The sequence below is a fragment of the Coptis chinensis genome, chromosome 4, assembly GCF_015680905.1.
Source record: "Coptis chinensis isolate HL-2020 chromosome 4, ASM1568090v1, whole genome shotgun sequence".
Taxonomy (NCBI): domain Eukaryota; kingdom Viridiplantae; phylum Streptophyta; class Magnoliopsida; order Ranunculales; family Ranunculaceae; genus Coptis; species Coptis chinensis.
In genome coordinates this window covers 106,537,510-106,560,809 of record NC_141459.1, presented here as the reverse complement: position 1 = coordinate 106,560,809, position 23,300 = coordinate 106,537,510, and the positions used below count along the sequence as shown (strand labels likewise).

Here is a 23,300-nt window from a genome sequence, read left to right as displayed (position 1 = left end):
CCAGGAATCAGTCTTAGCAATTTAGTGGCCAAGCTAAGTACCGAGGATTTGAAAATCACCTTCTAGGCACCAGCTGTATAGTATATTCTTGCCCAGTAACAGGATCTATTGTATGGGACTCTTTTAGCTGGTCAAAATTGCTTAATTCCATATTGATGCTTTTACTCACAATCTTAGTAATTCGATTTTCAACAGTGAAATTCATAATGAACTTGATATAAATACTTGGTTGCTCCAACTCCAAATCTTACTACTACATTAACTATCTTTTGTTTTTTTGGTGTAATTCATAACTTGATAGAAAATAAAATCCTAAACTATGTTGATTTAACTCAAGTCCATCTCTGTTTCTTATACTCACGCAGCAGACCAGAAATATAATTTTTTTGATTTCCTAATGAAATTAGAACTGTGACAAGTACATAAACCATGCATGCATTCTTAATTTAATAGAAAATCCTAAACTATGGTTAACTCAAGTCCAACGTAAAGATTTTTTTTTAAAAAAACACAAAACCGATCCATGAATAATCAAGATATTACAATAAATTACATCATACAACCCATCCTGACTCGATTAAACAAACGACCGACCGACAGGTTCAACAGTACAAATACATCCCAAGTCTATGCGACTTTTTGCAGCCTCAGCAAGAAAGTGAGCATGATGAGTTACATTGCGAGGGCAAAACTACACAATCCTACAAAAACAAAAGATTTCCTGATGTTTAGGATCATCAACTTAAGATGTTCTAGCTCCCAAGATGAGCATTCAGGCTGACCATTAACTGCATCAACCATACTTTTGCAATCTGAGATGACCACGATCTTGTCAATTGCAAGTTGCAAAGCTTTTTCTAAACAAAGAGCTCAAAATTCTGCTTCCTTGGCTCCACAGACAACACACCCCCTGCTGCCTGCGACCATTTACAAATGGTAAAGCCAATACCACCTTTTTTTTTTTTAATATCTCATATAACTAACCTCCATCTGTTGTTAACAAATGCAAGTCGAGCTTCATGTTCCTTGGAATATAGTATTTACTAGTTGGTCGAGGTTGTGAAGGTAAGAAAAATGCTCTAGCTTGTGCTAAGAGTTGAGGAATGGTATGGTTTGTAGTTACTGACTTACTGTGAACATTTAGTTGGTTTCTATCGAACCAATATGAAGTAGGAAAGATTTGCATAATGGGTCAAATTATGGAGGATAGGTTCAGCTATGATTTGAATTAGGAAGTCCCTAAAGGTTGAAGTATGTTGGATTTTGAGTGAAAGAGAGCTACTAAACAATATAGCAGCCAGACGAGGGCAATTAATCAGAGCATGATCAATGGATTCAGGATTCTGATTGCATCTTGGACAGGAATCATCATCACCAATATGTCTCTTAACAAAAAAAATGTTTAGTGGGTAGAGTATAATTTAGAACTGGCCTTACAAATTGTTTAAACTTAAAAATGATCATAAACTATTACTTTTGCTAATTCCTCATTGACTTTGTACAAATTCAATTCAGACGTCAACTTCCCAAGAGTTTATAATATAGCATTCGTGCATGCAATTTAATGTATCAAGAACAAACATGCTGGGTAGTTGTAGATGAAGTCATAGATTTCCATAAAACCAAAATCATAACTCAAAACAGATTTTCATCGCAAGTCTAATATTTAACCGGGGCAAGGATTTCAAGTTGTGGACCAAGTTGCTCCTCCACTGTCTTCTCAGCTTTGACTCTCAGCTTGGTGAGCTGCTTCCTCCTCTCATATGCAACCTGAGCTCTATCCTTTCTTTTCTCCTCAAGTTCCTGCACAAAGCAGAAGAGATTGTTAACGAAATCTGAGCCCTTGTTTCCATCCTTAGAGACATGAGAGAACTTTCTTAGTAATGCATATATATACATCCAACAAAGTTATGAACAACAAGTACGAGCACATACATAGGAAAAACAGAAAAAGCCAAGCAATCTTCCTTATAGGTTCTCGGAGGTGGTCTTAACTCTGAAGTGAAACTACATTTTTTCAAGAGAAGAAAAACACTATAAAGCAAAAGCATCTGACACAATCTTCGTTCTTTTAATGGACAAAAAGACATCTCAGTGGTAACGAAGCCAATCACAGATACTAGAGAGGGAGGTGGGAGGGGGACCTCTTGCTCCCTAACCAAGTCCCAAGTAGTTCCCAAAAAATAATAATAATTAAAAGACTTCACATTAAAAATGAGAGCAACTTCAAGATGTTCGAGAAAGGTAGGAGTCACTAGAGTCATAGAGTCGTCCTCCCCAGGTTTCCTCTCTCATGTGACAAGGGTGATTTAGCCCCCAGAATTTCAACTAATACTACTTTTGTTAATTTAGCCCCTCACAAATACTGACGTCTTATTCATGCAAAGAACAAGGGAAATTTCCTTGACGTAGGAAAAACAGAAAAAGTCAAGCAATCCTCTTCATAGGTTCTCGGAGGTGGCCGGTCTTAACTCTAAAGTGAAACTACATTTTTTCAGGAGAAGAAAAACACTATAAAGCAAGCATCTGACACAATCTTTGTTCTTTTAATCAACATCTCAGTGGTAACAAAGCCAAGTCCCAAGTAGTTCCCAAAATATAATAATTAAAAGACTTCACATTAAAATTGAGAGCAACTTCAAGATGTCCCCCACCCCCATCCCCACCAACAATACATATATAATCATCCGGATATGGCTAGAACCAGCCATATGACAAGATTATTAAATGACAAGTTCAGAGAGCACCATTCCATACCCACGACAGCCAAGGAGAGGATCATACCAGATGATTCTTCTCATGAACTCCATATGAGTATACACATTGCCCAACACAAATTTTTGAGGATTTATGTACATTCCCCCCAAGGCATTGTTTGTTTACCAAAAGTAAGCCTAATGTACATCATAGAGTTGTCCTCCCCAGGTTTCCTCTCTCACGTGACAAGGGAGATTTAGTCCCCAGAATTTCAATTGATACCACTTTTGTTAATTTAGCCCCTCACAAATACTGAGGTCTGCTTATTCATGCAAAGACCAAGGGAAACAAACGCCAACCAAATTTCTCAAACTTTCACCCCAATGACATTCCACCATGATAACCACTCTAGAAAGTTACAATTTGTCATTTTATCAAAGCATTCATTTGCATCTCAAGTATTTTTTTTTTAAAAAAAAATGATGAGTAGAACATCTTAATCTATAACCAAGTATAAGGCATTAGGAGGTCTCTGTAGACTTGACGTACATGCGACATTAAACCTTCCACGGGAAAATGTGAAATTCTAGCTTGCCAAACTGGTTCTCAATATCCATATATGCTACTTAAAATTTAGGTGTAGTTTCTCTTTTGATTCCGAAAGAAACATAAATTGAGACAACATAGAGAACAAGAAAAATATTATGAAATTGACCCACTACAATGTAGAAAATTATTCCCAAATAAGAAACTATTACAAGAATCAATTACTTAAAATTGGATAAGATAAGGTGCAGTAACAATTTATACACAAAACAAATCAGACATAATACAAACCTTGATAGTGTCATAATGATTCCATCCAACCTCCTTAGAAAGCTGTCCCATCAAACAATACTTATGTCCAGGTTGAAGCCTCAACACCCTAATAACAACAACAACAACAACAACAACACTTATCACTAAACATATAAATCCACCTCATTTCTAACCTAACAAACTAAAATGCGTAAAGTAAAAGACTCACTTGATAGTTGATAGCATCAGGTCTAACCATCCTCTTAACCTTATCATAAGGAGGAGGAACTCCTTCATAAGCCTTCAATCTCGCAAGTGCCGCGGCCCCATGCTTTGTCTTATGAGGATTCATCCTAAAAAAAAACAACAACAACAAATGTAAGACAAACAAAAAAACAAAAAACAAAAAAAAAAAGATATTTGAAACAAACATTACCCACGAATGGTACGCCAGAGAATCTTAGCAGGTGCACGCAAATGAATAGGACCATGAGATGGTTTAGTATTCATTCTCTTTCTTAAAAAACGTAGGTATTTCATTTTCTGACGAACGAGTCCACCTGATAAACATATCTCTTCACAACGTACCACTACTACTTTCTGTCCATTTAAAACTTCTTTTGCTATTATTGAAGAGAGCCTCCCAACTCCCAAGCATGTGGTGCCGTGCGTCTATCACCACTCTTCGAGCACATATTCCTGACCCTGAAACCATCTCTCTCTCTCTCTTCGTTTTAGCTTGCTGCTCTTTTTTTGTCACTAGGGTCTTTGGGTTGGAACTATTTTTTCATTTTATAGGTGATGGTTTTAAATATCGAAAGTTTTGAAATATCTGTATATATACGGGTACTGAAATTAGTACATTCAAAGCAAAGAATCCATTAAACATAGCTGTCTATCATCATCTCCGTAGTAATCGCAAGATATTTCTTGTGATTCATGCTGGCTTGATTCATTAATCTGTTCAGAGGATTGAAGGAGAGTACCCAAAGCAGGAGTATATTTCTCACTGAAGATCATGCTCATAAATCTGTTCTTACTAAGTGGGGAACGAAAGATACTTGTCTCTTCCATAGTTCTGCCTAACCTGCATTGTTCTTCCAGACAAAGGTATTTTGGGCTATGACATAAAGCCAGTGGGAAATGATCAGGTTCCTGAACTTGATATTCTTCATCTTCAGGAGCTTGTCTTCCAAAAGGATCAATAAGATAGCTTCCTGAACATGTGTCCTTCCTAGTAAAATCTGAATACTGACGGATGCTTTGGGCAAATGGAGGGGTGGTTGCATTGAATATACAGTTCCGAGTTTGCAAGTTATTTTCTGATGGAGTGCTCCAAGTGGGACTGAAATTCGGTGCCCAACCACAAGTACTCGAGAAGTTCTGATCATACTCCATAATGTTAGTATCCCAATCGAGAAACTTAGCGCCTCTGTCATTATCAGAGGTGAGCTCTTTTGGACAACAAAGACCATCCAACTCTTTGAAGCTTGATTTGCTACTCACACCAAAAAAGGTATCTGGGGACTCACAGTTAAACAGGAAGTTTTTGCGGGTTGAGCAAAGCAATCTCGATGGCATTGGCGTGTAGTCCAATGCCGCATACCTATCTCTATCAAATGAAAACTCCTCATTTGGGTGAAGAACAAAAGCAGAGTCCCCTTCAGGATGTACACTTAAAGCACCCTCACTACCTACATCTTCAGATTGACGTCTTTCATAGGCAAGGTGGATTTTGTTGGGGTGCCAAGTCAATAGAGAGCCCAAATCCACGTCAACCTCTTGTTGCAGAATGCACTCTCTGGACTTACTGGACCACGGCTCCAACAAACTATTCCTGAAGTTTTTCCCATCAAAATCAGATATAGCATTCCTACTTAGTGTTTTAGGAACCTCATCAAAGTGCATGTCTGGCTCAGGAGAAACACGTAGCTGAGACTCGATGTTGAATCTTGCGTCACTCTGAGAACAGCAGTTTTTTGTTTCAAATACCATCAGTTTAGAATGTTATAATAACATGTTGCTACAAGATTACATAGATAACTAAGAGGCAAAGGATCATACGATTTCTGCAACCACATTGCCTTCAGGGACCAAACGCTCAAGAAGAATTGAGACCAAATCATACCTGAAAATTTTCAATCCAATCAATAACTGAAATCAGACAAATAGAAAGGAGTTCATTTCTAGGAAAGTATCTGACCCCTTTGTGCAGATCTCGTTAATGTCAAGAGATGCAGTCTTAGCAGCCAAACGAACTAAATTTTGTCTCTTTACAGAAAATATGCCTTTCTGTTGGCGTTCAGGTCCTGTGGTATTAATATTAGAACAAAGTGACTCAATTGGCTATAGTATATGTTCTATGTTCTAACAGCAACACTATTTTATAATGACTTATGATAGTATAGTTTACCTGAGTTCATTGAGACTCCTGGTGAAAGGGGCACCATGGTGTTGATAGGTGTGACCTTTTCTATATGTGAAGGGGATCCAAACTCATGGTTGGATTGCACCATCTTGATCCGCTCTGCATAATAAGGGTAATCGAGATCATCATTGTGTGTCGGGTTAAGCTGCATTGGAATACTATCCCAATTATACATAACCAAGGAAATCTCTATCAAGAAAGTACCTTTAGTGTGGTTAAACACTTCAGATTTCTCCAATTGGTACTCCTTTTTATTAACTTGATAAGAACGGAAACTGCGTCCAGCCTCTTCACGGAATTTCTTAAAGAATTTGTATTCAGAAGTCTTTGGTTCTTTACCTGCATATTGGTTTTTTCATATCGGAACCTCAAATCGACTTGTTTACATGGAAGATTCTCAAGAAGAAAAAGTAAAAAATTTATGTAAGCTTTATAATAAAATCAGTTTAAATAGGTAGCTTACAATTTGGGTCCATGATTCCTGGCGCATTTCTTAAACAAGTATCAGGTTTGGAACACAATGTGGCAAGTGTTTCTGGTTCCTCAAATCTTACTCTTTTCAATCTCTTTGCATCTACAAAGAAATACCAGCTTACAAAAATTAGTCTGTTCTATTGAAGACTGGCCAGTATCTAACAGCCAATCATTATAACTTGCATTTTGGGCATTTGTTTTTTGCTTGTTACGCATTAATGATCAAATGAACTAAAAATTAGGGCAAAAGCAAAAAAAAAAAAAAAAAAAAAAAATCAGGTTATTGAGATTATGAGATAGGAGAGAAAAAAACGTTTACCTGAAGAAGGTTGACGAGAAACTGCGGTAGAAGAAGAAGAAGAAGTGAAGGTGTTGAATGTTTTTGGAAATGGAGATGTTTCAATCTCAACTACTCCGTCTTTCTTTTTCAGCGCACTCCTCATTTTTTGCTTTCTTGTCAGCAAAGAATGACAAGATCAGCTGTTTGGCGCCATTTTCCACCTTTTAATGGGCCGAGCCTTTAAATGGCTTAAGGGAAAAAAACACATAAATGGGCCTAGTGTTGCGTTTTAAGGCCCGTCAAACGCTAGAGTCCATATCGTGTTTTGACTTTTATTGAGATGACATATATTAGAGCATCTCTAGGTGGTGGAGGTATCACCTGTTTGATTGAGGCCAAAATTTGAGATAAATATCTACAAAATTTGACCAACTCTAGATGAAGGCAAATATCAGTTGCAAATTTAGAATAGGGTCTACCATGCGTGACATTGATACTATCGCGTGACATTACCACGGTCGCCCTAAGTTAAAAAAAGTTAAACCCCCCACGCGACATTCCCACTGTCACGCCAAATTGAAAAAGTAAAAAAAAAAAACCCATGTGACATTGGCAATGACACGCGAAATCCACATCCAAAACCCCAAATTTGCAATAGATAGGTGATACTTCCACATTTGCCTCCACCTAGAGATGCTTTTTCACAAAATTCCAAATGGTTAACGAGTAGTATTAACCACCACCACCTCCCCCCAAAAAAATACACACAAAAAAAACTAGAGATGCTCTTATATCTATATATGTCGACATCATTGGGCATAAGAAAAAGAATATAAAAAATCAAATAAAATTTCATTCATATCACCCGAAATGGGATATTGTTTGGATTTGTTACAGATGATGTTTTTCAAACATAAACACCCCACACTCGACAAATGGGCTTATAATGGTACACTTTCATAACTTCACTTCACCACTAACAAACCAAAATCATAAAAGAAACACCCCCTCTAAAATCACACATTAACAAAGGAATAAACAAAAGAGCCAGCTCCCAAAACCACAACAACGAACCAGATCAAAGCCTCTATCCATGATTACGATCTATGGCGGTGCCTGACCTGGCTTGTGAAATCCAGTTGGCATAAATACTCACCAATCGCAGCTGCGTACTGTTAAGCCCTTCCAAATATCGTAGGAATGACTTCCCAAGCAAGATGTAGATGTCGACAAGACAAAAAACAACAGTAAATCAAGATAACAGATAATAAGACAACAGATATGCAAAGGACCAACACTTCAATAACATATGTCTAAGATTCAATAACAGAAGTTAAAACTCAAGTATACTAACAAGAACAAGTAATTCTTATCTATACATCTAGGGAATGACATAGCACACCTCACAGGAAACAACTCCTGGTGTCGGGAAGTCCCAATTTGAAGGGCAAATGTGGTGTTATCTTAAAGCAGGTTAGGTCTGATTCTGGGATCAAGTGATCCGTTCTCATTAAACTATAAACTTATAAATCTTAACAGGAGGCTAAGGTCCAATCAGATTTCAAGATTAAGTCAATGAAAAGTCACTCCCACACTCTGTATGGGTATTTGTCTCAGTGTCCTCGAATGTGCATTGAACAAAATGAACTTGCTAACAAATTAATGAGAACAAGTACCTTACTTAACATCTGCACCATAAGTTCTTCTTGTGAGAGTCGGCCAACTAACTGAAAAACAGATCAAAAGAAAACAGAAAAATAGCAATATCACAAACCAAATGCTGAAAAGTTTCTGAGACTCCAAAACTCGAGCTAGAACAATTGCATCAGGGGATCGAAATGATATCTGAATTAAGTTAGCGACATTAAGTCATCAACTCCCAAATCACTATCGAAGCTATGACACCATACCATTTCTCCCTGGCAAAACCATGGCAATACGGTTTGGACTATCTCTAAGGTTGTCCATCATGGCCTGCTTGCACTCAACCACTCGAGATTTATCCATGACTTATATTGAAGAAGTTATCCATTTAAGAAATATGGAAGCTAAATTTCCTTAGAGTGGTAATGCTAGATGGGACGACTTGTTACTGCTACCAACTGTAAAATTGCAAGTACAAAGAAACCAAAAGGCTCTAAGCTAAACATGAATGCAGTCGAAGATCGTTCGATCGTGCATATCACATGATATGCATGTATGTGAAGTCAATGTTAGAAGTTATTAGACTTTTAAGCATTAATTCATATAATTAATTTAAACAAATCAGCCAAAAGGAGAGAGGGAGAGAAGTTTTATGAGTAAGTTGTATGTGATTCTTGGATGAAGTCCTTAAAGTGATAGGATTTGTTTTTTATCAGTGAAAGTGATAGGACTTTTGGTGTGTGAGTCGGTGCGATCTCTACACAATAAGGCCCTTTGTCACATGATGTAAATTGAATCAACTTTTTATACTCACATATAACTTTTTAGTAAATTGAATCAAATAACCAAAACAACAAGGCAACATACTCTAATGGTCTCCCATATGTCAAAAAATTGATACAAGTCACAAGAGTCTTCTCTTCTTAGCTTACTAATAAAGGAACAATAACTAGCAAAGTTAATAAAGAGGGTAAATTGGAGCAAAGGAAAAATTTATCAAACAAAGGTAAAGGCACACTGTAAGCAGTGTTTAAAACAAAAATTATTTACAAGGGAAAACTGAAAACCTTGATACTACAAAAAGTGAAATTGAGGGATAGTTTGTACACACAGAGGCAGTGTCATGTGACAGAGAGAAATTATGTAATGACAGTTTTTTTCTAAAGACACGTGGACGGTTTAAAAGCACAAAAGCACGCTCTGGAGGCACAAGGCTTGTAGAAAATATGATTCGACCTATTGGGTCAGCTGGGAGTGACGCAGGCACTGGCAACCACTAGTGTGTATTTGCGTGTGCCTATACACACTGTAACAGTTATTTAAGGACTTGGTATACACACTGTGCGGCGGGTATTTTTGGGTATCTACATTGAGTCCCTTGCATAATGAACGAAGGCGTGCAACCGCCCTTCTGTTCAGCATTCAGTGATCAGAGGCTACATTCAGACACTGAGATTAAAAACTTGAATACAACATAAATTTTTTCAATTGACTTACCAGTTAAACATCTGAATGGATCATACTGACATAACACAACGGTCAAACATCGCTCCGCTTCATTAGAAACCTGAATGGCTGAACAAAAAGAGATTTGTCAAAGTATGATTTAAGTATTAAAATCATAGGGTAGTGTCCGGGGAAAAAAATACCCTGGCTTCCATATCCTTGTGAACATGAAGTAATTTTCTAGCACAAGGCGCACAACCTCAACAGAATCATCCATGGAGTCTTTCTGAAAGTATCGAGAACAGCAGTATATTTACGATTTATAGTCTTGTGAAATCAACTTTTGCAAATTAATATAATTAATCCAACACCGGATCTGGAAAAAACAACAGACCTGATTGTTGAGCATTTCAACTAACAATGAAAGTGCAAGTTCTCGGATCGAAGAATCTGGATCATCCAGCAGCTCCAATACAACTGTGAGAATCTGGTTGAAATACTGCCCACGCATTTCTAAATAATATTAGTAAGAAATGTAATGATTAAATAGTCTGTGCCGATAAGTACGTTCAGGTCACAAAGAATATTTGTTGCTCTTGAAAACCCATGGACTCTGTGAAGAAAAATTAATGTTAATCAAAAGAGACGGAATACGAGAAAATTCTAGACATTCCAGAAGAACTTGAGAGCTGGACACTTAAGAGTCTCCAGATAATACATATATACTCTCCAGAAGCATCAGAAACCGACCCTTCTAAATAATATAAGTTCCTACTATTTGACACTAGCACTTCAGTATCAAGTTTAATCATGATAACAAAGAAAGCATGCCAAATCCAGCGACGTGAAAAATTACCTTCATCCATCTTGAACTCAAATAGCTCATCATCTTCAGAAACACAGTTCCATCTTGCAATTTCCCAATAAGTTCCATCTTGAGATAATATTAAGCTTTATTATTAATATAAGATCAAAAACCCACATGCAAAAGGAAAATAAATGAATGAAAAGCTTTAGGACCAAAATATAAGATGTTAACAAAACAAAAAAATATTCCTGAAGTTTTTCCCATCAAAATCAGATATAGCATTTGTACTTAGGGTTTTAGGAACTTCATCAAAGTGCATGTCCGCTCAGAGAAATACGTAGCTGAGACTTCGGTGTTGAATCTATCAAGTTTAATCATGATAACAAAGAAAGCATGCCAAATCCAGCGGCGTGAAAAATTACCTTCATCCATCTTGAACTCAAATAGCTCATCATCTTCAGAAACACAGTTCCATCTTGCAATTTCCCAATAAGTTCCATCTTGAGATAATATTAAGCTTTATTATTAATATAAGATCAAAAACCCACATGCAAAAGGAAAATAAATGAATGAAAAGCTTTAGGACCAAAATATAAGATGTTAACAAAACAAAAAAATATTCCTGAAGTTTTTCCCATCAAAATCAGATATAGCATTTGTACTTAGGGTTTTAGGAACTTCATCAAAGTGCATGTCTGGCTCAGGAGAAATACGTAGCTGAGACTCGGTGTTGAATCTATCAAGTTTAATCATGATAACAAAGAAAGCATGCCAAATCCAGCGACGTGAAAAATTACCTTCATCCATCTTCAACTCAAATAGCTCATCATCTTCAGAAACACAGTTCCATCTTGCAATTTCCCAATAAGTTTCACTGTCAGACAAATGAGATAATATTAAGCTTTATTATTAATTGAAAAAATAAATATAATTAATGAATACTGAAATGAAGAAAAAGGGAAGGACCTCTTCTTCTCCTTCAATTGGGCTTCTGTAAAACACCAAATCTTCTTCATGTTTTCGTTCAATTGTGTAATCAAAAATGATAAATTAATTTTCCGCCACAAGAACTAACTCAGTTCCTGCTTCTTTCAATATCTTTCAATGCGGATGTTAGGAATGTGGTTAAGATGTTAGGAATTGTGTAAACAATCGGGCAGCCCTTAATACCTGGGTTTTAACATTTTCGTCATCAATTTTAATCGTGGGAATGTGGGTTAAGATGCTCCAATCCTCTCTGCTACGTTCTCTCGTAATAATAGGGCAGCCCAAGATGTACAACTTGCGAAGCATGGTGAGTGGTTTCAACTCCTCTGGCTTGAAATCAAGGGATTCACATCCCAAAAAACTCAATTGTTGAAGTGACGTGAGTTGGTTTAATCCTTGGGGGAGAGAGGAATGAGGTGATTTGAAGATTATAAGAGTCTTGAGGTTGTTGTTGTGGGTGAGGGACATTAACGATTTTGAAAGAACACCTACATCGAACCATAATTTCAGAGTTTCAAGCCGAGGAGGAAAAAGGTAGTGCGGTTCCACCTTCAAATTTGGGCAATAATAAAGGAGCAAGTATGTAATATTGGACATCATCCTCATCCAAGTAGGGAGCGTGGAGCCAACATAGTTCAGTATTTCCAATCGTTCCAAGCTTTCTTTATGTGGTTCCAGATTTTCAAGAACACCTTCCATCCTTCGTATCTCCTCTTCGCTGCTGACGTGTCCAATATCTCGCTTATATTCGAAATATAAACTCAACTTTGAAATATTTTTCTTTTTCTGCAATTCTGCATGCTTGGCCTCATTCACACTTTTTACATGCTTTAATCCCGTAATATCTAGGCTTCCTTTTAGAAAATTGAGATTTCCTAGTTCCCCAATCACGGACCCTTTGCTGCTTCCATCACTCACAACAAACTTACTTAATGTTCGAAGCTGACTCAATCTCTCAATGCCTCCTCGCGGATAATACTCTAGATCACCAGTGTCTTCAACTTCCAGATGTCTGAGGTTAGAAAGCTCCCCAATTCCTTCTGGCAGTTTGCAAAGACTTGTACACCAGTTAAGCTTCAATGTTTGCAAATTAACTAGACTTCTCACTGTCTCAGGCAATTCCTTCAGTCTTGTATTGTGAGACAAATCAAGGTACCGAAGATGGAATAATCTACTCACTTCACTTGGAAGTACTTCAAGGTCACCATTCTTCTCATATGAACCACTCAAGTCTAAGGTCCTAAGACATGTCAACTGGTGTAATGCAGAAGGTACCCACCCGGATATTTTTCCTACCAACAGTGTGCGTAACTTCTTCGCTTCATAGATAGATGGATTCTCTACATCATCAACTGTCAAATGACGAATCTTGTGACTGCTAATTTTCTCATTATTCACCAAAACAGAGCAATCAACTTTTGTGAGGAACTCAGCAAAGTCATGTACGAGATCATGCATCTTGCATTCAACAATGTTTCCATCATCGTCTTTCTCAAAATCTTGGAAGAATGAACGCATCGCCAGAACATCAAAATACTCCACACCAACCCTCTCTAGCTCTCTTTCTCCATCAGAGTCGAGATAACCTTGAGCCATCCATAGCTTCACCAACTTATCCTTCTCCATTTTGTGGTCTTTCGGAAAGATTGCACAGTACATAAAACATCGTTTCAAAACTGACGGCAAAGCGTGATAGCTCAACAGAAGAGCAGGTAAAAAACCTGTTTCTTGTGTTTTCCAAATATCACTTTCTAATACACCTATCCAATCTTCTTTTGCTTGTTTGCATGGCATTAGACTTGCTAATGTCTTGACAGCTAGTGGAACACCTTTGCACTTCTTCGCGAGTTCTTGTCCAATTCTCTTCAGTCTTTCACACTCTTCTTCTGATCTTCCGCAAAAAGCTATATGTCTGAATAAGTCCCAACAACCATCTTCTGACAATTCTACCAGCCTGTGTATATAAGCTGAGCCGATCTTCTTCGCAACTACCTCGTTACGTGTGGTGACGATGATTTTGCTTCCTCGCTCACCACCATTCAGAGATAACTTCAATGACTCCCAAGAGTTGGAATCTTCAGTCCAAACATCATCTAGCACGAGCAAAAACCGCTTTTCCTTTACTGAGTTGCACAAATGCTGATGTAAAAGATCCCACCCAACTACATTTTCTGGTAGCTTCTCACTAGTAGCGTGTGCAATGATTTCTTTGGCAATCCTTTCACGATCAAAAGGTTCAGAAACACAAACCCATATTTTCAGCTGAAACGTGGTCGCTATAGTTTCTTCGTTATACACTAGCTGCGCAAGGGTTGTCTTACCGAACCCGCCAGTTCCAACTATTGACAAGATAGGTGTACGGGCCTGAGTTTCTTGTTGACTAGTCTCACATAGCAACTTGCTGAGTATCTCTTGTTTGTCCTGATCCCGACCGAATATCTCCGATACATCCACAACAGAGCTAGTGAGTTGTGGAGGTTCCTTGTGACCATGACTCTGAACGAGGCCTAGTTGATCCTTGCTGCGAGCAATCACATCTAGTCCTTCTCTTATGCCTTTAATCCTATGAGCAATGTCGTGGCGTACACCAAGATGTTTAAAGCAAGCGCACAGAGATAACAAGTATGAACGCACCCTGTTGGCAACGTGAGGGCCATTAGCAGAAATGAGAATTCGTGTGTTCCATTCATCCAAAACATCCTCTGCATCATACATCACATCTTTGAGCTGTCCCAACCAAACCTTAATTGCATTATCATGTATTTCCTTCTTTTCAGCATCTTCAAGCACCGCTTTGATCAAAGTGAGATGAGTGTGGAGGTTATTTAATTCTTCACGAACGCCAACCACTAACCTCACCTCCTGTTCAACTTCATTTCGGATGAATGAGTTCAACTGATCCAGGACAACAGAAAGTATCGCTTCAGCCATTTTTTTTATTGATCAACAAAGAAGAAATGAGATACAAAGAAGCTTAGGCTGCTTCGCTGCTCTAGTAGATTTTGAAGTGTGAAGACTAATAATGGGATAGGAAGACGAAATCAAGGAAAGATACACTGGAGTTGCAATGTGAACCATCCAAGCCAAATGAATTATTGATATTAGGTGAACATGCTTGTGGATGCAATGAAAATACGTGTCTGATAATAGCGCGATGATGTTTTCTAATTTGTTGGTTTCTTGTTCATTGCGATGGTTTTAACTGTAACTCTATTTTGGTAAGTGCCGATGTTTTCTAAACTTTCAATCACATTACGCGTAAAATGTTGACATTTCCTACTACATTCAAAATGCCCAAACAAATGTATGATAATTATTTTTTAGGCCAGAGTAAAAAAAAAACAAAAAAACAAGGTAATTAAGGGTCTACTTGTCTTTTGGATTTGTCTACTCCTGTTTTTTTCGATGATTTTTTGATTTATCTACTACTCAAGGAAGCCTTTATTTGGTAATGCAATGAGTTAGTAGTTACTATACTTTTGGATGATTGCTTTTAACCATGTAATTGCCTCATGGTGAATTGGTGAGTGAACAAGTACTGGTGCCTGGTCGTCAGGACAGCGGCCAATTTTATGAAATTTAGTATCTTCATTCCTATATATATGCAGATTATTGGACTCACCATCTTACGATAAATCAACAGGCCGCAGCTTCATATTGTAAGAAGTCAAACGACAGAATCGTGCAACATATCAAGCTCGTTGTATCAGTTTATTTTTCTTTTGCATATTGTCCTACAGTAAGGAAAGTAAAGCTAAGGCAAACATTGGAATTGACTATGAAGGGCGATCCACACATTGATGAGAATAAACTGTGTAATATGTCTTCATTCATATTAGGATCACAAAGAATCCACAAAGTATAGAAACTTTTGCACAAGATAGTGTAGAATATAGTACAGTTATCAGCCCCTTAAAGAAAAGCCGCCAAAACAAAGATGGTTCTATTCAAAGCAGAGAATCCATCAAACATAGTTGTAAAATTGTCTAAAGTGAAGTTTGGGAGATAAGTGGTAAAACGCGCCAAGTTCAAGGGTGAAAACTGCATTTTTGCCTATGTAAAAGTGCCTTGCATTTCCCTTCCATCAAGTGAATGAAGTCATGTATAAGTGCCTAAGTCTAAGGAGACTACCACTTCAATCAGATAGTGGCCAGAACCGATTGCAATTCATCTCCTCCTGATTGGTGGAATAATTTGGAGTGGTGGACGAAACTATCGAGTCCAGATTCGCTCCTCTGTCCCAACTCCATCAATCATTAAAAAGAATAGCGGCGGCGTCCTAGAGCAATGAACGGCCTCAACAAGAATATATATGTTCTTTCAGACTAATAGTCAAAGGGGTGCTTGAAACTTGGATACTACAGTTTTTGTTTACATTTATGCATCTTTGTTACAGAGACTTCTTAGTCTCTTATTGATGTGTTTACTATGAGTGTGATATGATCTACTACTCTTAGCCTGTTTGCTCTACCTATTTTATCTCCATATATGTTAATGAATATGCACTTGGAATTTGGACTATATATATTCTACAGAGAGATGCAAAATGCATGCAAGCCTGGGATAGAACCTGTTACAAAGCTCTTATCTGATCTCAGGTATATAGGGCTAAAGAGAGGGACAGATGCAAGACAAATACAATTCCTACACTGTATTTGCAAATGCACGTGGAACCATACGAAACACAGAACATCAGCCTCAGACTCCGCAATTGGTTTTCCACCATGCACAAGAAATGAAACTTTCTGTGATAAACTGGGTTATACTTCAAGAGCAAAGAACTCTTGTTGGTAACATCCTCATTTACGGTGTAATCTATCTATACCCTTCCGTTTTCATCCCCATTTCACTCTGTGACTAAAACTAGGCCATGTACCAAATAACGTGTTCCTTTTAATGAGATGGTTATCGTGTTATGAAAGCACTTTCAATGCAAATGTGCAATTAGATGGTTGTGGTGTGAATGTGTGATCAGACAAGGTTGCTGACTTGTGCATTACGACTTGATATTCAAAGGTTATGGAACCACTCTGACTCTGCAACGACTGCAAGTGCCCATTTTATAATCTGTTAAAATAATTGTTTCTGGCCTGGGGTTATGTAGGGCATTAAACCATTAAATTAAACAAGCTGAGCACAGATGAAAAGCATACAAAACTTCCTGGAAATATGCAAGGATGTCATTGCTGACATCATGAAAGTTACACTGCAAAGGAAAATTCATTAGTAAGTCTTGGATCAAGAAAAATTATGCATGAGTTGTCCGAAAAACAGTGTCATTGTACTGCACTTACATTGATATGTGAACTTATTGACTGATAAGAATGGAATGCAATATCAGCCAACACCGGACACTATTTAATCAACAAACAAAGTGTGACTGACCCATAAATAGTCGCAAGTATTAAAGAAGCCATATTATTGTAGATTAAATTTCTTCTATGCAAATGTAGTAAATTCTAGTGAAGACGCTAAAGTTACATAAAATCCAAAATCCACAACCATTTTCTTGGCCTTTGCTAAAAATGTCTTCTATGTATACGATCTTCCCTTGCCTGTACTAGCTGATGATATGTCCTAAGAATTTAAAGAATAAGTGCAAGAATCCACTCAGCAGGAAGCCCTGAATTATGATTAGCCTCGCTGTGATCTGAACAAGATTTGGATCTTGTGATCGCCATAAGAAATGTGCACTGTGACACCATCCCAAACACAGCTAGCTATCCGTTCACGAATTTTCGTGTGTAGTAGTGCTGCGCTAAGCTTAAGGCCTACCGACATTGTACTAAGCGGCTGTCAATGTCTTGTCAACACTCAATAGAATCTGTTGAATAAGCTCGGTAGAAAACATAATAAGAAACTTAAAGCTTACAACATAAATCCGATCATGTCATTCCTTTCAAAGTAGAAGCTAGGGCCCTTGTTCAATAATAACTTAAATTACCTTTCAAATTAAGGGTATAGAGGTCGGTGCATTCTTCACAAAGCTACTTTGGGATTGATATATGCTCATATGTATGGTAGGGATACAGACGAAAAGATGATTGATCAAGAGATTGGTATTTAGTAGACATGCTCTAAATGGTAAGGAGGCTGCGATCAGTAGGAACGGAGAAATATAGTGTAGGATTTCCTGTTCGTCACTGATCTATGTTATGACTGATGCCTCCACCTCTTAATAAGCCTACATTACAGCATCACAACATGTGAGCACACGATTGAGTAATGAACTATGAACTTACAAATCAAGAGTGAGAACATGTTTCTAAATTACATATCAAGTAACTTAATTGGCACAAGTTTGTTTGGCAGAAATGTATACACCCAAAAACTTCAGCACTCGCATGGAAATTGATGAATGACTTGTGCAGCCACTGTAAGAGAAGGTTCAGAGACGAGGAATTGCTCTAGTTTCTAGGTGTTGTGTGCAAAAGAAATTTACTAGAAGTATAGGAAAGCTTGTATTCTAGGTTACATTAACACGGGGCACGGTGTCCGACACGGATACGGGTGTCGGATATGGCGAGCAGTTGAAGATCGACACGGGGACACGGATAAGAATAATTAATTAATTTTTAATAATTATAAATTTATTAAATTAGATGGTAAATCAGAAATTCGAGGTAAATTAAATACAATATGTGTCCGACACAGACACGTGGATACGTATCCGACACAGATTTTTTTCAAAATATGGCGTGTCCATGTAACCTAGCTTGTATTATTAGGAAGCGCCGGTCTGAACAGATGGAGAGAATTATAATCTTTCTCAACCAACATTGTAACCTTTCCTGACAGTTGATATGCTTTTACTTGATCAGGAAACAAAAATAAATAAAAGAGAGAGGATATTTCCTAGGGTTAGACAAGAGAGGATATTTCCTAGGGTTTGTATTGAAATCCTCACTGTATAGACTATAGACTATATTGTTGTTTCCTTTGACAGTGATGAGTTTTGGGACTTGTACAGAAGCCATTTTCACCACCTAATGGTCCAGGGAGATCTACGCATCTGTCTCTACAGCCCAACATCTTGTGCGAGTGACAAAATGGGTGCAGTAACTCATGATGAGTAATTATCATTTATGAAGCCAACTGTATTAAACAATTTGTTGTACTAGTATACCGATGAAGATTCATATCACTGCAGTTCGTTTCAGAAAATTGAAGTTATTCAATTTAATTAAGTCGACAACGTTCTCCTCTACTTATCTTTGTGGGTTTTGTATGATGCACATCTAATAGCTATTCTTGAATCTATGTACCACAAATCAAATGTCAATTACTTCTGCATTGAGCACGTAGTATGTACCAGCACAAGTTCTGCTAAACTAACGTAACTAACAAGAAGGTGATGGTGTGAATTGGCGGTAAAGTTCTGCTTGCTAGTTACAACTTACAAGTGATGTAGCTTGTAGAGAAATACAACATTTTCCTTGCTGGAGTTTTAACATTTATCAAATCAACTATATACGACTGCATGTATAAATTGATTGTCTCCAGCATAACGTTTTTAGCTCTGAAGTAACTGATTGGCCCAACTCTTACAAATGTACCCAGCCTTAGATTGTAAAGGAACAAGTTTTTGTAATACACACGCAATAACAAATTGTCCCCGTATTCTTGTATGGCTTCCACCTCTGCTTCTTTCCATAGAGTAAACCTAGTCCATCCACCGACGACCTTGCATAAACTCTTTATTGGAGCAGTGTGAACGATATGCCTTTTGGCCCAAACCTGATTTATAGAGTCTTCTAATATCCATATGTCTAGTAGCACCTCGGAAGAGGAGTTATCTGGAAAGCATAAGTGCCCTTCCATTTCTAAGAGTCCCATACAATAGTGTCTTCTTTTCGAGGCACATTGCCTTCCTGGGTGTGGCATTGTGGAAAATTCCTCCCGTTCCATATCGAATATCACAATAGATTGTGAACAATGTGGCCAAGCCTCGAACACTCTCCTGTATTCTTGATCGTTAATCATCCAATGTAGAGCTCCATTAAAGATTATAGGAGCTCTATTAACATGTGGTGGATGAGAGACGTCCACAGGAATCAGTCTTAGTAATTTAGTGGCCAAGCTAAGTACCGAGGATTTGGAAAATTCGCCTTCTCCATAAATGAAAATAATTCTGTACTCCCTAGCCTTTGGGTGAAAGAAAAACCCACATACAGAAGTATGTTGAAGATCGCCTTCTAGGCGCCAATTGTATAGTATATTCTTGTCCAGTAACACTGTAACAGGATTCCAAAGAAATATGTTTGGATCTATGCATGATTTTTTTATCAGAAGAAACCCATTGCAAGAACTATGAACTCGTGGCATAGAAACTTTTAGCTAGTTAAAATTGCTTAATTCCATATTGATGCTTTTACTCACAATCTTAGTAATACTTGGTTGAGAATTGCTAGCGTCCTGACCCATTAAGGGGGTAGGACGGTCCTGACCTAGTAAATGACAAAATAAACTGAATGGAGAATGACTTGACCAGTCACTTAATAATTTTAGGCTCTCTCTCCTTCGTTCTTTCTTGGTATACAGAATCTCAACCAGTCTTAATTCATCGGAAATATATATGCTCACCATCCCCACAGAAAAAAAAAAAAGCCGTGCAAACCCAATATATAAGTCTATCAACTTTAGCATCAATACATACATGTTAAAAAGAAGAATCTTGAATATTTATTTGAACCCAAACAAAATATACTAAAATTGGGTTGATATTTTTAACTAAGTTGATTCCAAAAATAACTTGTTTTCTTCCACTTTGTTTTTCTTGATGCAAGACTTGGTTTGATGATCTTATACATTCTCATCTCTCACCCATCTTTTCCTTTTGAAATTAATAGCATATGGAAGAGGGTCGTGCAACCCATGGCCAGATCCGAAAATCGACAGAGTTACTGAGTTATTTGTTTCATGGATGGCGCCGTGAAGCTACTACTTACCAAGATCAGATCTGTGCAATCGCCGGTGGTGGAGAATTGTTGGTGGAGTTTGGAACTGTGGCTGTTATTTGGATCTGAAGAGATGACCGAGTCAACTCATTATGTTAATAGAAACTTGTTTAAAAGGTTAACAGTTAAGATTTTATGTCATTTACCAGGTCAGGACCGTCCTACCCCCTTAATGGGTCAGGACGCTAGCAATTCTCTACTTGGTTGCTCCAACTGGAAACATCTTAATCCTATGGAAAGCAATAACAGGAGTAGCTCGATGGAGATGCATGTCAATAATTAATATATGGAATTGGCACTAATGAGATGATGTATACGCTCGGGGGATGTCTACTAAGAATGTCGGCAATTATATCAGAAGGGAGAATCTCCATTCTCAGTCTCGTTTTCACCATGGCGAGATTGAACCCAGGGTAAGTATCGTGTTATTATATTCTTCATAATGTCTGCAAACAGAAATCAACCCAGGTATCATGTTAAGAAACAGTACTACCAATTTGTGTCAAAATACGCCTGCACACCTAGCAAAGAAACCTTCTTAGGATACCTATACCTATATAAAAACGAACAGCACAATGTAAAATTCTTGGAATCAAAATTCTTGCTGGTTGAAGTTGGAATAATCAATTAATAGGGGTAATGTAAAAGAGCAAATTCAACCTTGATTTGTCGCCTCGAAAAATAACACAAGCATGTCAGAAGTCAGAGTTGGTGGAGGATTTTAGACTCTCATTCTTCTTCTTCTTAAGAAAAAAAGAACAAATCCTTCATTTCCTAATTAAACTCCAAATCTTACTACTACATTAACTATCTTTTGTTTTTTTTTGGGGGGTAATTCATAACTTGATAGAAAATAAAATCGTAAACTATGTTTATTTAACTCAAGTCCAGCTCTGCTTCTTATACTCACGCAGCAGACCAGAAATATAATTTTTTTGATTTCCTAGTGAAATTAGAACTGTGACAAGTACATAAACTATATATGCATGCATTCTTAATTTAATAGAAAATCCTAAACTATGGTTAACTCAAGTCCAACGCAAAGATTTTTTTTAAAAAAACACAAAACCGATCCATGAATAATCAAGATATTACAATCCTCTTCATAGGTTCCCGGAGGTGGTCTTAACTCTAAAGTGAAACTACATTTTTTCAGGAGAAGAAAAACACTATAAAGCAAGCATCTGACACAATCTTTGTTCTTTTAATCGACATCTCAGTGGTAACGAAGCCAAGTCCCAAGTAGTTCCCAAAAAAATAATAATTAAAAGACTTCACATTAAAATTGAGAGCAACTTCAAGATGTCCCCACCCCCACCCCCACCCCCACCCCCACCCCCACCACCACCACCACCACCACACCACACAACAATATATATATATATAATCATCCGGATAAGGCTAGAAACCAGCCATATGACAAGATTATTAAATGACAAGTTCAGAGAGCACCATTCCATACCCACGACAGCCAAGGAGAGGATCATACCAGATGATTCTTCTCATGAACTCCATATGAGTATACACTTTGCCCAACACAAATTTTTGAGGAATTATGTACATTCCCCCCAAGGCATTGTTTGTTTACCAAAAGTAAGCCTAATGTACATCATAGAGTTGTCCTCCCCAGGTTTCCTCTCTCACGTGACGAGGGTGATTTAGTCCCGAGAATTTCAATTGATACTACTTTTGTTAATTTAGCCCCTCACAAATACTGAGGTCTTATTCATGCAAAGACCAAGGGAAACGTCAACCAAACTTCTCAAACTTTCACCCCAATGACATTCTACCTTGATAACCACTCTAGAAAGTTACAATTTGTCATTTTATCAAAGCATTCATTTGCATTTCAAATATTTTTTTTTTAAAAAAATGATGAGTAGAACATCTTAATCTATAACCAAGTACAAGGCATTAAGAGGTCTCTGTAGACTTGACGTACATGCGACGTTAAACCATCCATGGGAAAATGTGAAATTCTAGCTTGCCAAACTGGTTCTCAATATCCATATATGCTACTTAAAATTTAGGTGTAGTTTCTCTTTTCATTCCGAAAGAAACATAAATTGAGACAACATAGAGAACAAGAAATATTACGTAATTGACCCACTACAATGTAGAAAATTATTCCCAAATAAGAAACTATTACAAGAATCAATTACTTAAAATTGGATAAGATAAACAATATATACACAAAAGAAAAAGAACATTTCACTTGCTGTAATACAAACCTTGATAGTGTCAAAATGATTCCATCCAACCTCCTTAGAAAGCTGTCCCATCAAACAATACTTATGTCCAGGTTGAAGCCTCAACACCCTAACAACAACAACACTTATCACTAAACATATAAATCCACCTCATTTCCAACCTAACAAACTAAAATGCGTAAAGTAAAAGACTCACTTGATAGCATCAGGTATAACCATCCTCTTAACCTTATCATAAGGAGGAGGAACTCCTTCATAAGCCTTCAATCTCTGCGGCCCCACGCTTTGTCTTATGAGGAATCATCCTAAAAACAACAACAACAACAACAAATGTAAGACAAACAAAAAAAACAAAAAACAAAAAAAAAATATATTTGAAACAAACATTACCCACGAATGGTACGCCAGTGAATCTTAGCAGGAGCACGGAAATGAATAGGACCATGAGATGGTTTAGTATTCATTCTCTTTCTTAAAAAACGTAGGTATTTCATTTTCTGACGAACGAGTCCACCTGATAAACAAATCTCTTAACAACGTAGGGTTTTTGGGTTGGAACTATTTTTTCATT

At 37.4% G+C, this 23,300-nt stretch overlaps 4 protein-coding genes across 8 annotated transcripts in view; 1 reads left to right on the top strand and 3 right to left on the bottom strand.

Moving 5' to 3' along the window:
• The window catches only part of LOC147506704 (chaperonin CPN60-2, mitochondrial-like), a 98,573-nt gene that overhangs the window by 17,142 nt on the left and 58,131 nt on the right, over positions 1 to 23,300 (top strand). The window lies entirely within an intron of this gene.
• On the bottom strand, positions 1,458 to 23,276 carry LOC147506710 (large ribosomal subunit protein uL13w-like). The gene is made up of 4 exons (XM_086558779.1): positions 23,120 to 23,276; positions 22,926 to 23,034; positions 22,751 to 22,838; positions 1,458 to 1,803 (listed from the first exon to the last, which is right to left on the bottom strand). Exons 2-4 carry the CDS (start codon positions 22,946 to 22,948, stop codon positions 1,660 to 1,662), a joined length of 255 nt encoding a protein of 84 aa, XP_086414905.1. The 5' UTR covers positions 22,949 to 23,034; positions 23,120 to 23,276; the 3' UTR covers positions 1,458 to 1,659.
• On the bottom strand, positions 3,896 to 6,850 carry LOC147506712 (uncharacterized). The gene is made up of 7 exons (XM_086558752.1): positions 6,717 to 6,850; positions 6,387 to 6,497; positions 6,128 to 6,262; positions 5,909 to 6,022; positions 5,699 to 5,804; positions 5,560 to 5,623; positions 3,896 to 5,457 (listed from the first exon to the last, which is right to left on the bottom strand). Exons 1-7 carry the CDS (start codon positions 6,838 to 6,840, stop codon positions 4,360 to 4,362), a joined length of 1,752 nt encoding a protein of 583 aa, XP_086414878.1. The 5' UTR covers positions 6,841 to 6,850; the 3' UTR covers positions 3,896 to 4,359.
• Positions 7,511 to 14,613, bottom strand: LOC147506711 (putative disease resistance protein RGA1). 5 transcript variants are annotated; one of them, XM_086558749.1, is made up of 8 exons: positions 11,542 to 11,702; positions 11,373 to 11,449; positions 10,998 to 11,075; positions 10,624 to 10,701; positions 10,162 to 10,266; positions 9,971 to 10,053; positions 9,820 to 9,888; positions 7,511 to 8,404 (listed from the first exon to the last, which is right to left on the bottom strand). In XM_086558749.1, the coding sequence occupies exons 2-7, from the start codon at positions 11,376 to 11,378 to the stop codon at positions 9,861 to 9,863; spliced, it is 378 nt and encodes a 125-aa protein (XP_086414875.1). In that variant the 5' UTR covers positions 11,379 to 11,449; positions 11,542 to 11,702; the 3' UTR covers positions 7,511 to 8,404; positions 9,820 to 9,860. The 5 variants fall into 5 exon arrangements, with proteins under 5 accessions (XP_086414875.1, XP_086414873.1, XP_086414869.1 ...); XM_086558747.1 differs by lacking the exon at positions 10,162 to 10,266 and having other exon boundaries at positions 9,819 to 9,896; positions 10,624 to 10,718; positions 11,542 to 14,613; XM_086558743.1 differs by lacking the exons at positions 10,624 to 10,701; positions 10,998 to 11,075 and having other exon boundaries at positions 9,819 to 9,896; positions 11,542 to 14,613.

Coding starts and splice junctions, on each gene's coding strand:
- LOC147506712 (XM_086558752.1), bottom strand. CDS start 6,840: ATGAGGAGTGCGCTGAAAAAGAAAGACGGAGTAGTTGAGATTGAAACA. Junction 6,498..6,716: donor TTCTCGTCAACCTTCTTCAG/GTAAACGTTTTT, acceptor ATTTCTTTGTAG/ATGCAAAGAGATTGAAAAGA. Junction 5,805..5,908: donor AGGAGTCTCAATGAACTCAG/GTAAACTATACT, acceptor TTAATACCACAG/GACCTGAACGCCAACAGAAA.
- LOC147506711 (XM_086558747.1), bottom strand. CDS start 14,493: ATGGCTGAAGCGATACTTTCTGTTGTCCTGGATCAGTTGAACTCATTC.
- LOC147506710 (XM_086558779.1), bottom strand. CDS start 22,948: ATGGTTATACCTGATGCTATCAA. Junction 22,839..22,925: donor GTTATACCTGATGCTATCAA/GTGAGTCTTTTA, acceptor TGTTGTTGTTAG/GGTGTTGAGGCTTCAACCTG. Junction 1,804..22,750: donor ATCATTTTGACACTATCAAG/GTTTGTATTACA, acceptor TGCTTTGTGCAG/GAACTTGAGGAGAAAAGAAA.